We start from the raw sequence: 13,482 nt of genomic DNA, 5'->3' as shown, positions 1-13,482 counted from the left end.
AACTTTGGGTTTATTTATTTATTTATGGCTGTGTTGGGTCTTCGTTTCTGTGCAAGGGCTTTCTCTAGTTGTGGCAAGTGGGGGCCATTCTTCATTGCGGTGCGCGGGCCTCTCACTGTCGCGGCCTCTCTTGTTGCAGAGTACAGGCTCCAGACGCGCAGGCTCAGTAATTGTGGCTCACGGGCCTAGTTGCTCCGCGGCATGTGGGATCTTCCCAGACCGGGGCTCGAACCCGTGTCCCCTGCATTGGCAGGCAGATTCTCAACCACTGCACCACCAGGGAAGCCCCATAACTAGAATTTTAAGGCAACCTAAAGGTTGTACTTTTAAGTTGGTACACAGACTCTTATTTCTCCAGGACTATTATAGTGGCTTCCTTACTAGTCTCCCTGGTTCTCTACCACTGTTAGGTGAATATTTTTAAAGCCCAGCTTTGCTGCTCAGTGACTACTTATCACATGTAGGATAAAATTCAAATTCCATTAATTTAGCACTTAAGACTCTCTGGAGTCCATCTGTAGCCTTATTTATTTCACTTCTAGTTTATGCGTATTTTCTATTAGCACACTGTTTTCCGATTATGCCCACTAATTCACCAAGTTAAGGAAGTTGAAAGCATTATATTGTCTGTAGCAGTGCCTCTTGCTGTCCAATTTCATACTGATCCTTAGGCCACAAATAGAAAATGGATGTTTCGTATTACACTAGTTCATTTCTTTCTGGGTCTATTGCATATTTTTTCTGCCAAATCCTTTGGGGATTAAATTCCTTGGCAAATCAGGCACCAGCTAATCTAGTTTAGCTTTTTTTCTTTTTTTTGGCTGCATTGGGTCTTCGTTGCTGCGCGCAGACTTTCTCTAGTTGCAGCGAGCAGGGGCTACTCTTCGTTGCTGTGCGCGGGCTTCTCATTGCGGTGGCTTCTCTTGTTCTGGAGCATGGGCTCTAGATGTGCACGCTTCAGTAGTTGCAGCATGCGGCCTCAGTAGTTGTGGCACACAGGCCCTAGAGTGCGCTGGCTTCAGTATTTGTGGCATGTGGGCTTCAGTAGTTGTGGTGCATGGGCTAAGTATTTGTGGCTCGCGGGCTCTAGAGTGCAGGCTCAGTAGTTGTGGTGCACGGGCTTAGTTGCTTCGCAGCATGTGGGATCTTCCCAGACCAGGGATGGAACCTGTGTCCCCTGCATTAGCAGGTGGATTCTTAACCACTGCGCCAACAGGGAAGTCCCTAGTTTAGCTTTATTAACATTGAATGTGCACCTAAATTGGACCTAGTAGGATATATTTTCCCTTCATAGGGCTTGATAATATTGATTTTAAAAATTCTTAAAAAGTTATTGTTATTTTGCTGATAGGATGGGCCAAATGTGTTCTCTGGTAGTTTTAATTTGTTACTTCTTAATTACAACTGAGCATGTTTTTACATGTTTATTGGCCATTTGTGTTTCTTTCATAAATTGACTGATAATCTTAGCCCATTTATCTTTTTGATGGTCCTTTTGTAACTGTTCTTTACATATTCTGAATATTAATAATTTGTCTCATATATGTCACGAATAACTTTCTTCCTGTTTGTCTTAAAAATTCATGGTGTTTTCAACATCTAGATGCTTCCTTGCCTAGGCAGCTTCAAAATCTGGCAAATGTCTTGGTTGTATATTTGATGCTGATGCAGGCCTTTATACAATTAGACAGTTCTCCTAAGCACTACAAGGTCATGGGAGATTTTACTCTGTCTTTTTAGCTCAGTCCCCAGCTTCCTATGCCACCCCTGTACTCAGTAAATATCCTCTGGGGAAAACTTCCTGTGTGTTTCAGGGTTCCTTTCAGTCCACCATTCCAGCCCAGGTACTATGAATAGCTTCACTGATTTCTCTTTCTGCCTATGCAGGTGTAATCCTTGGCCCTAAATCTGCACAAGTTGCAGATTTAATTTCTAAAAGGAATATTGCATAGGAAACCTAGAGGAAAAAAAAATGCCAGTGAGTGAGCTTTTGCTTACTTAGGAATGGTCCTTTCCTTTCTGGAATTTCAATTCATTTAGTCTTCATTGGTTTCATGGTCTCTGGTATCTTTAAAAATGTGATTTAAAAAAAAAGTCGGTTTTTTCCCCAGTCATCACAGTGGAAGCAGTAGATTTCTGCTACCTACTATATCCTGCTTGGAAGTGGAAATCCTTTTGTAGATTCTCTTTTGGGTTTTCTGTGAACTCAGTAAGATTGTCTGCAAATAATGACATTTTACTTCTTTACCAGTGTGTGTATGTGTATTTATTTCTTTTTCTTATCTTTTTACACTAAGAACTCCAGTACAGTGTTATGTAGAAGTGATGGCAAGCATTTTTATTTCTTTCTTGATATCAGCAGGATAGCTTTTAGTGTTTTACTGTCAAGTTGTTTGGTATTTGTTTATTTAGATACCCTTTATTAAATTAAGGAAGTTCCCTTCTATTCCTTGTTTGAAAATTTTTAAGTGTGAGTAGATGTTGATTTTACCAAATGTTTTTCTGTTTCTTTTGAGAAGTAGTAGAACCTTTCTCTTTCATTCTGCTAATGTCATGAATTACACTGATTGATTTTCAAGCATTAAACTGAAGTGCTAGACTAAATCCAGCTTGTGATGTATTATCTTTTGTTCACAGTGCTAAATTCACTTTAATACTTTCTTTACAAGTTTTGCATCTTATGTTCTTGATTGAGACTAACATGTATTTTTCTTTTCTCATCATTTCCTTGTCAGATTTGGCAGAAAGATTATGTTGACCTCATATTTGGGAAATGTCCCCTCTTTTTGTTTTCTCTGGAATGGTTGTATAAATAGCATTATTGGCTCCTTAAATGTTTGGTAGAATTTGCTGGTAAAGTTTTCTAGGAATGGAGTTTTCTTTGTGAGAAGGCTTTGGATTATGGGTTCAGCTTCCTTAATAATTTTAGGACCAGTTATATTTTCTAGTGTTGGTTTGGTGAGTTGTGGTTTCGTGAGAATTTTTCCATTTTATCAAAATCTCCATACTTACTGTCATTAAGTTATTGATAATATTCTCTTATTATCTGAGTTGCAGACTCCCTCTATATTCCTGAAATTGTGTTTTTTCTCTTTTTTTTTTTCTGGGTTAGTCTCTCCAGGGCTTTATTGATTTTATTATATTAGCCTTTGCAAAGAACCAGATTTTGGCTTTTTTGGTTTTTTGTATTGTAAATTTATTTTTCACTTCATTAATTTCTACTTTTATCTTTTTCATTCACTTCTTTCTTCTTTGTTTTTGTTGTTCTTTTATGATTTTTTTTAGATTAATACTTTTTTGTTTTTTTGCCTTTTCCCTCTAACATACACATTTTAATGTTATAAATTTCATTCTAAGTATTGCTTTGGCTGCATGCTGCAAGTTCTGATATGTATTTTTCATTATCATTCAGTTCAAAATATTTTCCGGTTTCCCTTTGTAACTTCATCTTTGATCCATGGCATGTAGAAGTTACTTTCTCATTATGAGTTGAATCGTTTGAAAGTTGTTGAGACTTTTTTTGTGATACATCATATGTTTGTTTTTTATATGATATATATATACCTGCAAAAAATGTGTATGTTGCAGCTTTGGGCTAGTGAATAATATATCTGTCAAATAATTCTGGTTTCTTAGTTGTGTTGTTCAAATTCTCTATATTTTATTGATTTTATTTGTTATATCAGTTGCTATAAGAGGTGTGATAATAATCTCCCACCATCATTATAGATTTTCCTTGTAGTTCTGTCATTTTTTACTTTATGTATTTTTAGGTTTTTATTTGACACATAGAAATTCAGAATTGTTATATCTGCCTGGGGAATTGAACTTTTTATTAGTATGAAGGGACCTTCTTGATCTGTAGTAATGCTTTTTGCCTTAATGTGTACATATTTACTATTAATATAGCTATATGAGATTTTGTTTGATTAGTTTTATATAGAATATTTTTTCCCATCCTTTTAATTTTAAAGTGTTTGCATCCTTATGTTTAGATGTATATTTTATAAGTAGCATATAGTTAGATTTTACTTTTGCACCTTTGTCAAAAATCACTTCTACATGTATATGTGGGTCTGTTTCTGGACTCTCTTCCATTGATCTGTTTGTCTATCATCTGTCTTTATGCAAGGATCACACTGTCTACATTCCTGTAGGTTTACAGTAAGTGTTGAAGTCCACTAGTGTAAGTCCTCTAATTTTATTGGGTATATTGGTCTGTAATTTTTTTATAATATCTTTGTCTGGTTTTGGTATAAGGGTAATAATGCTGGCCTCACAGAATGAGTTGGGAAGTAATCCCTTCTCTTCAATTTTCAAGAAAAGTTTGTGTGGAAATGGAATTATTTCTTCCTTAAATATTTGGTAGAATTAGCCAATGAAGCTCTCAGTGGAAAGAGCTTAGAAATATGTATTTTTGAAAGAGAAAAACACATCATGAATTTTTGCTAGTAGTTTCAATTCAAACTAAATATTACAGGGTTTTTACTTAATTCCCTCAATTTTATATTTGTATCTTTTTTCCTTATGCTGAAAATCTTGATTCTTAATAGCATTAGCGTGATTACTCGTGTGCTTTATTTATAATTTATGCGTGTTTAGTTCAAAATAACAATTACAGTATTAAAATTTTTTAATCTAATTTTGTTTTACTATTAAACATTTCCTTGGTCCCAAGTCAAAACTGTAAAACCAAGGTATAGTCAGGGAGATATGAATTCCATTCCTGACTTCTCCTTGCATTTTCTTCCATTGATGTTGTTTTTTGGAGGAGGTAGTGTCGCAAAGATATATATATATATATATGTGTATATATGTATATATACATATCTACATATACATATATATATACACACACACACATACACGTATATATACATATATGTATATTCCTACTTATTTTCCAAGTTTCTTCTCCATATTTCTTTCACCTTCTCTGCACCTGGCTTTTTTCACTTAACACAGTGTATCTTGGAGATTGCTCCTTAGCAGCACAAAGAGATCTTTTTCATTCCGTTATATAACAGCCTACTACTTCATTGTATGGGTTTACCATACTTCATTTAACCAGTCTCCTACTGATGGATATTTGGGGGAAATAGGAACTTTTAAAAAGACATTTTCCACATTCCAGACCACAGCATTGTAGCATTGGCTAGTATTATAGAACTATGTAACCTAATTTTAACAGCATTTTTATTAAAAACTTTTTCATTTATATATCACTGCAAAAATTCATTTTACAGTATGCTAGGTTTCAGTGTGTAGTGTTCTGGGGACTGAATGAGTTTTTTAGTTAGGAAGGTAAAGTTCCATACTTTTTATTATTTCTTTGGGCTGATTTTCTACTAAGTAGTTTAAGCCTAAGCCTTTGTGGCCTTTGCCTTATAACAGGTGCCTCTGTTTATCTTAAAAGACTTCTACTTGCTTATAGAACCACTCTTACCCCTGAATTTGTAGTACCAGTTTAATCTAATTAATTCCTTGATCAGGTAATAGAACCACCATTTTTACAACACCTCAAAGACACGTTTTCTCATTAATTTATCAGGTTGAAAAAGGGCTTATGGCTGATATATCCACTAGTGTTCTGCTTCAAAAAGTATTAACTCCTAAACCAAACAGATTAATGTCTATTTAAATACTTGTATATTAAGGTATCTTAATATTATTTCAGATTTCTGTGATTTGGTGAATAAAATATTCTCCTCGATCTCATGTATGACCAGTGGTTCTGTCTGTTTGCTCATATCTGTCTTCTGTTTAAAGAATTTTAATAGTCAAGTATATTTCCCCTTTATAAATCCTCCATGGAGTTTAACAAAGTGTTATGTGATCTTAATTACATAGTCTTTTCTCCAAACCCCCTTCTGAGAATACATATTCCATCCTTAACTTCTAATACACCATTTTAGTATTCTTTGATTTCTTATCTTAGGAAAAAATGCAACCTTGACTTATCGAAACAGTATAAGAACTTTTACCTCTTCCTAGGCAGTGTAAAGACCTTAGAATACTTAGAATCATTAACCTTCTGCTTACATCCCCTCCCCCAGTTTATATGTTGTTGTTATTATGTATTTTAATTTGTGTCAAACTCCATAAGGCATAATTATTGTTGTTGTTTTGTATAGTCAGTACTCATTTAGATTTTTAAAAATCTTTTTTGAGGTATAGCTAACCTAGAATTAACTGTAAAATGTACAAGTTAAGTTCGACCTATGTATACACCTGTGAAACTGTCAGCACACATATACGTATGTACCCTCTGGTACAGTTGTTTCTACCATCTAATCTCCTAGAAAATTAAGATGGTTAACAGAGTTTATTGCAGTTCTGTTTGTTTTGTTTTTGTTTTGTAACTACTAGGAATGGAGGTGGGGCTAGAGAATTTTCATGTGTTTTTTTTTTTTTTTTGCCACCATTTTAGAATTCTGCCCTCATTTTAAAACTCAGTTAAAAAAATTCTTCTTTTCATCTGTTTTAAGCTACTTGTGCTCTCTCAGGTCCCCTTCACTCTAAAAAAGTAGTGTATCTTTTATCATTCTCATACATGTGACTAGCATGACATTTGAGCTTTACCAATGTCTAGAAACCATTGATTTCTCCTATTTGCTACCTCTTGGAAATAACAGCAGAAAAATTTAAAGGCTTTTCCATTCTGATTGAGTCAGTATCTTAGTAATTGTGATTCCTAAAAGTGAGATCAGCATATATTTTTACCTAGTTTCTTATTTTGAGGCTATAAATCCTAATTTTAATGATTTGTGTGAGAGTATACCCATAGGTCATAATAAAGGGATTTTTTTTTTAGTGTATACTGCTGAGTTTTGCTCTTAATTGTATTAGCTTACACAAAATTTGCATATGTGGGATTATAAATTCTTCTACTAGCAAAGAATCTAATATTAGTTTTTAGCCTTTAAGAGTGATTTTAATTTACATTTAATTCCCTTTTATTAAATACTGTAAGAGATCCTCACAATATAAAGTGACTTGAATTACTGTTTTCAAAATTGGAATTTTGTACATTCCAATTTTTTTCTAGACTGTATCTATAATAATACTGACATTTATTTAGAGTTTACTCTGTCATGCATTTGTATTGTCTCATTTAGTCCTTAAAACAACTTTATGTAGTAGAAATTATTATCCCTACAGATGAGAAACTAAGGCATGGAGAGTTGATGCACCTTACAAGTTCACACATACAGTAAATAGCTTTGGGATTTAAACCAGGTAATATATGTCTGGAGCCTGGCCTCTTAATCAGTATAAACTCTTTTTTTCTCTAATACTGGAAAAGAATTATATGAACCAAAATGTTCTCCCTAAATAATTGTAAGGTTTTTGACTGTTGGGCTAATGGGCCCACTCAGACTAAGTTTGAGGGTGACATTAATTTTTTTTTTTCATTCTTTTAGCTGATATAGCCCAGAGATATAGGATAAGCAAATACCCAACCCTCAAATTGTTTCGTAATGGGATGATGATGAAGAGAGAATACAGGGGTCAGCGATCAGTGAAAGCACTTGCAGATTACATCAGGCAACAAAAAAGTGACCCCATTCAAGAACTTCATGACTTAGCAGAAATCACCACTCTTGATGTAAGTCATTAACTTTTGCTGGATCAAATGAAGCCTGCCTGATTAATGTAAACAAATTCTTATGCAATCAAAGAATCTGGCATTTTCTTATAGTTCATTGCAGTGGATTTTATATATATATATATATATATATATATATACTTAACAAGTTGAAGTTTTCTTGAATTAATTCTCAAGGGAAATGCTAATATTTTACTGAACCTTTGGATAAAATGTATATAGCAATACAATAAAGTCGCACTAATTTGAATTAATTGAGGGCAAAGGGTAGCCTGAATTATGAAGAAATAGAAGTTAATGTCAGGCATACACAACCAAAGTTTCCGTAGTTTGCTTACTGGAGACCCTTATGTAGAAGTGTGAGAGACCCACGGTGGAGTCTCTACCAACAGTCACACGTTACGAATTGATGTATTATTTTAACACATCTTAGAATTAGTCATCTTGTTTAGGAAGGACTGTCACTGATTAAACAGTTATGTATTTCTTGAAATTTTAAATAAAATAAAATGCTGGAAGGAAATTATTATATTAGATGATAGTTAAGACTGTTTTCGACCTAATGTAATCTTTAATAGTTTTGGACTAGGTGTTAAAAGCCAATTATGCATTTATAGTCATACTTCATTTGGAGATAATTGAACAGCAGCTGGGTAAATGAAATAACATTATTCTTAAAGAACTATGTATGTTTATAAAGTAATTACATACTTTATTTTACAGCGCAGCAAAAGAAATATCATTGGATATTTTGAGCAGAAGGATTCAGAAAACTATAGAGTTTTTGAAAGAGTAGCAAATATTTTGCATGATGATTGTGCCTTTCTAGCTGCATTTGGGTAAGTAGCCTAACTGAGAGTGTGTCAGTGGGTCAGGTCAGCTCAGCTGTCGTGTTAAAATTCTTGTTGTGTGTGGTCGTTTTCTGAAGATGACCTCTCCAAAGATTATCTCAGTCCTCTTAAAGTCACCAACAAATTTTTACACCTATCTCTGACCTCTTTCTAAGAGTTTAAGTCTGTTAATTATTCTTTCTATACTATATTCTATTTCAAAATGTGGGTAAGAGGAAAAGGTTGGACAAGTTAACTCTCATACTTTTGTTCAGCTCATTTACTAACACTATCCTGTGTCACAAAAAATGCTTATTAACCTGTGGGGTTTCCAAACTGAAACAACACAGTGTTTCTCGCTAATGACCATGAACTTCATCATCTTTACTCATCTCTGGCTCTCCACCACCTTTTCTTCTCCCTTCCCTGTCTCAGAGGAACAATGTTCCTTTCCACTGCTAACCTCTTTACTTGTTTCCTTGTAATTGTCCCTTCAAAATCCTCTGGGGCTTTGATCCATCAGTTGTCCTTGCTTTCTCATGTTTTCAACCTGACCCTTTTCATGAACTCCTTTCCTTTTCCAAAAACATGATTCTCTTTCCTGATCTGTCCCTTCTATCTCTTGAGCTATAATCTCATCTCTTTCTTTTCATTCTCAATTTTTTTTCGGAGATTAGTTTTGCTTGGCTACCTTGAATTTCTCATACTTTAACCAGTTAAAATACCTTAAACTCCTGGAAGCTAACTTTCACCTCCATTACCCTAAAGAAACTTCTCTCTACACAGTCACGAAGTGACTTCTTAATTAACAAATCCAGTGGCCTTTTTTCAATCTTAATCCTCTTCAATTTCTCTGAAGGATGTGACCCTCAACTACCCTGTCCTTTTTCTGCTGTGTCTACACTTTATGTTGAACTCCCTGGTTTGATCCTTACCTTTCTGACTTCTCTGGCTTTATCTTGTTTTTTTTTCTTTCTCTTTCAAAATGGAATCATTCTTATGGTTCTGTCTTTGACTCTTTCTTCTCATTGGAGGTTATCTTCCCCCATCCTTTGACGTTATACAATATTATTTTTCTCTTTTCTTTGGTCTATAACTGGTAGACTCTATTGTGGTACCTATCTTGAGTAGAGCCCAGATTTCTGGCATACTATGTCCTCTTCATTTTGTGACCTTTTTCCTTGTTTTAAATGCTTCTATAGGCTTTTTATGTGTGTTTTATTGTAAACATTATCAGTGTTTTTTGAAGATTGTTGTACAGAGTAAATAACGAAAGAACTTCTCCCCCATGCTTTTTGTAATACTGTTTCCAGCCACGCAGGCCCCTTGCTATTCCTCAAACACTGCAAGCACACTTCTGCAGCAGAGCCTTTGCCCTTACTGTCTCTATCCAAAGTGCTTTGTCCAGATATCATCTCATCAGAAAGATCTTTCCTGATAGCTGTATATAAAATAGCACTAACATCATCCAACTTGTCATTCTTTATCCACTTATTTTTCTTCATAGCACCTTTTTTTGGTTTGTTTTTAACCACCCAAGATAAAAATATCTAGTTGCTTGTCTTTCCCCACAAAAATGGAAGCTCCATGAGAGCATGTTGTCAGTTTTGTTCCCTGCTGTGTACCAAGTGCCAAGAACATAGCTGGTACAAAGGAAGCACATAGTAAATAGTGAATGAATGAATGGAGCATGTTCTTCCTTTCTGTTCCAGTGTCATCAATCTAGTTTAGCACTGCTTGCCCCTATCTCCTAACTACTGTAGTCAGAACCTGGAGATAAATCAGGGTTCATTTAATCCAAATATAATTTAGAGAGAGAAAAAGTTACCCATTTTGACTTAGAATTTGTTGTAGAATTCACTCACCAAATATTTATTCACCTATTACGTGCCTGTACCAGGCATGGGAAATAGTAAACAAATAAACAAAAAATTAGTTATTTATGGAACTATATTCTAATGATGTGTAGGTTATTTCATCTATTTTTTTATTTTAGAAGTTTTGGTTTTAAAAATAAAAAAGAATTCATGGTTGAGTCTGACTTAATAAGCAGATAATATGTTTGTGTGACTGGTTTATGTGACTACATCAATGACCTTGATCCTCAGTTACTAGAAACAATCTGGGGTCAAAAACAGCTATTTACTGCCCAAACTGCCAATCCACAGATAAAATACTGAGTCACAAAAACAGCTAACTAAAATTTCCCTTTAAAAAAATCTGCCTCGTATTAAATTTTTCCTTTAAATGTATGCTTTTGTTTTCCTTTAAATGTATGCTTTCTTATTTATTTATTTATTTATTTATTTATTTATTTATTTATTTATGGCTGTGTTGGGTCTTTGTTGCAGCACGTGGGCTTTCTCTAGTTGCGGTGAGCGGGGGCTACTCATCGTTGTGGTGCGCGGGCTTCTCATTGTGGTGGCTTCTCTTGCTGTGGAGCACAGGCTCTAGGCGTGCAGGCTTCAGTAGTTGCAGCGCATGGGCTCAGTAGTTGTGGCTCGCGGGCTCTAGAGCGCAGGCTCAGTAGTTGTGGCGCACAGGCTTAGTTGCTCCGTGGCATGTGGGATCTTCCTGGACCAGGGCTCTAATCCGTGTCTCCTGCATTGGCCAGTGGATTCTTAACCATTGTGCCACCAAGGAAGCCCGGTATTGCATAATCTTATAAGTAGAAAAGAAGATGGACAAGTATATATTTCAAGTTGTTATAGTTCATATGTTGCAAAACAGCTAGGGAATTCTGCTTCATTCAGGTATATTGCTGCCATTAGTTTTCTTAAAAAATATTATTACTGCTTCTCTCTTTCCATTAGAGCTGTTTCAAAACCAGAAAGATACAGTGGAGACAACATAATCTACAAACCACCAGGGGTAAGTTGCTATTTCTTAGTGTATAGTTTTTAATATAATTTAAGTACATATATAGTATTATCTGTAGTTTTGTACATGTTAATGTTCACAGAATCATAAAGTTTTAATATAGGAAGGAACCTTAAGGCATCATTTTGTGCTAATCCAAACCTTTCAAAGTAAAGATGAGGACACAAGCCTAAAGTCACACAGGCATTTAGTGGCAGAGCTGGGACTAGAGATCCCTTGATCCCCAGGCCTTTTTCACCTCTCTGTTTTGCCTTTGGCCTGGGACTCAAATTTTAAAAAAGGCTTCAGTGGTCTGTGATCATCACTCCAACTTGAGTGAGACTAGCCAAGCTCCCAAATCTCCTGGGGTATAAGTTCACCTGGTACTTGCCAGATACTAAGGAGTGCTAGGTTGTTTTTAACCCTTGGCTAAGAAGTTAGGTGTGTCTAAACTTAGAAGTAGCTGTTTAGGCCCAGGTGATGGTAGCCACAAAAAAGAGAGACAGAAATCACAGTATTGTCACCCCAAATTGACCTAACGGTCTGTCATTGCAATTTTCACACACACACAAATAGAAACCTATGGATTTTTTTTTTAATTCATAGTTTTCATTTTAATGTGTTTTTTTTGTGGCATTTTGACACTGAAGTTTTCAACTTTTCTGTAGTCATATGAATGAATTTTTTGCTTAGAAAGCTCATTTCCTATTTTGAATTCATATAGGTATTTGCCTGTATTCTCTGCAATTGTATTTCTTTAATAATAGCTTACATAGTGTGACCATCTCTGGATTATCAGAATCTATGTGTCTCTCAGTGTAGTTTTCTTGTTAAGAGCACAGGCTCTGGAATGAGACTGTTTTAATGTCAAATCTGCCACCTTCCTTACCACCTCACACCAGTCAGAATGGCCATCATTAAAAAGTCTACAAGTAACAAATGCTGGAGAGGGTGTGGAGAAAAGAGAACCCTCCTACTCTGTTGGTGGGAATGTAAATTGGTGCAGCCACTATGGAAAACAATATGGAGGTTCCTTAAAAAACAAAAAATAGAGTTGCCATATGATCCAGCACTCCCACTCCTGGGCATATACCCAGACAAAACCATAATTCAAAAAAGACACGAACCCCTATGTTCATAGCAGCACTATTTACAATAGCCAAGATATGGAAACAACCTAAATATCCATCGACAGATGAATGGATAAAGATGTGGTACATATATATAATGGAATATTACTCAGCCATAAAAAAGAATAAAATAATGGCATTTGTAGCAACATGGATGGACCTAGAGATTATCATACTAAGGGAAGTTAAGTCAGAAAGAGAAAGACAAATACCGTATCACTTATATGTGGAATCTAAAATACAGTACAAATCAACATATCTACGAACAGACTCACAGACATAGAGAACAGACTTGTGGTTGCCAACGGGGAGAGTAGGTAGGGGAGGGAAGGAATGGGAGTTTTGGATTAGCAGAGGCAAACTATTACTGTATATAGGGTGGATAACCAAGGTCCTACTGTATAGCACAGGGAACTATATTCAATATCCATAATGGAAAAGAATATGAAAAAGAATATATATATATTCTTATATAACTGAGTCACTTTGGTCTATAGAAAAAATGAACACAACATTGTAAATCAATTATACTTCAATAAAATAAAAAATAGAATCTGCTACCTTCCTAGGTGTATAACTCTGGGAAAGTTTATTAGCTTCTCTGTGCTTTAGTTTGTTCATTAGTAAAAACAGCCATGATAATACTGGTACCTGCTTTATCGGGATGTTTCGAGGATTAATTGAGTCAACACATACAAGGTGTTTACAGTGGTAAAACAGTGCTTGGTCACAGTAAGTTGGCTTAGGTAATGTTAGCTATTTACCATCATTTTAGGCACTTCATAGATACGATTTTGAGTGAATGTGGAAACAGATACTGCAGTTAATTAATTTTAGAGATAGCCATACCTTAGATTTATATAGTATCATGTATTTTTCAAGGCTTTTTCACTGGAAGTCTCCAGATTTTCTTCTAACATTTTTGAAGGGAGAGATAGCTAAATTAAATCATTAGGATAATTCTTCTTTTCACAATGTCTGCCTGCTATTGATGAAGATACTGGTAAACATTTAATTGACGCAAATCCAAGGGAAAGCAGAAGGCTTACACATC

The 13,482-nt window shown here is 35.1% G+C and overlaps 2 protein-coding genes across 6 annotated transcripts in view; one reads left to right on the top strand and one right to left on the bottom strand.

Moving 5' to 3' along the window:
- The window catches only part of ERP44 (endoplasmic reticulum protein 44), an 88,989-nt gene that overhangs the window by 50,221 nt on the left and 25,286 nt on the right, over nt 1-13,482 (top strand). Inside the window, exons 5-7 of the mRNA XM_059925169.1 lie at nt 7,425-7,609; nt 8,333-8,448; nt 11,253-11,310. Of these exons, the coding sequence (XP_059781152.1) occupies nt 7,425-7,609; nt 8,333-8,448; nt 11,253-11,310 (359 nt within the window). The remainder of the gene's footprint in view (nt 1-7,424; nt 7,610-8,332; nt 8,449-11,252; nt 11,311-13,482) is intronic.
- The window catches only part of STX17 (syntaxin 17), a 121,769-nt gene continuing 119,058 nt past the window's right edge, over nt 10,772-13,482 (bottom strand). For all 5 annotated transcript variants that reach the window (XM_059925171.1, XM_059925173.1, XM_059925170.1 and 2 more), the window contains exon 11: nt 10,772-11,100. In XM_059925171.1, coding sequence (XP_059781154.1) covers nt 11,027-11,100 — 74 coding nt within the window. In that variant the 3' untranslated portion in view covers nt 10,772-11,026. The remainder of the gene's footprint in view (nt 11,101-13,482) is intronic.

This window comes from Balaenoptera ricei, chromosome 6 (assembly GCF_028023285.1).
Source record: "Balaenoptera ricei isolate mBalRic1 chromosome 6, mBalRic1.hap2, whole genome shotgun sequence".
NCBI classification, from domain to species: domain Eukaryota; kingdom Metazoa; phylum Chordata; class Mammalia; order Artiodactyla; family Balaenopteridae; genus Balaenoptera; species Balaenoptera ricei.
This window is presented reverse-complemented; position numbering and strand designations above follow the sequence as displayed.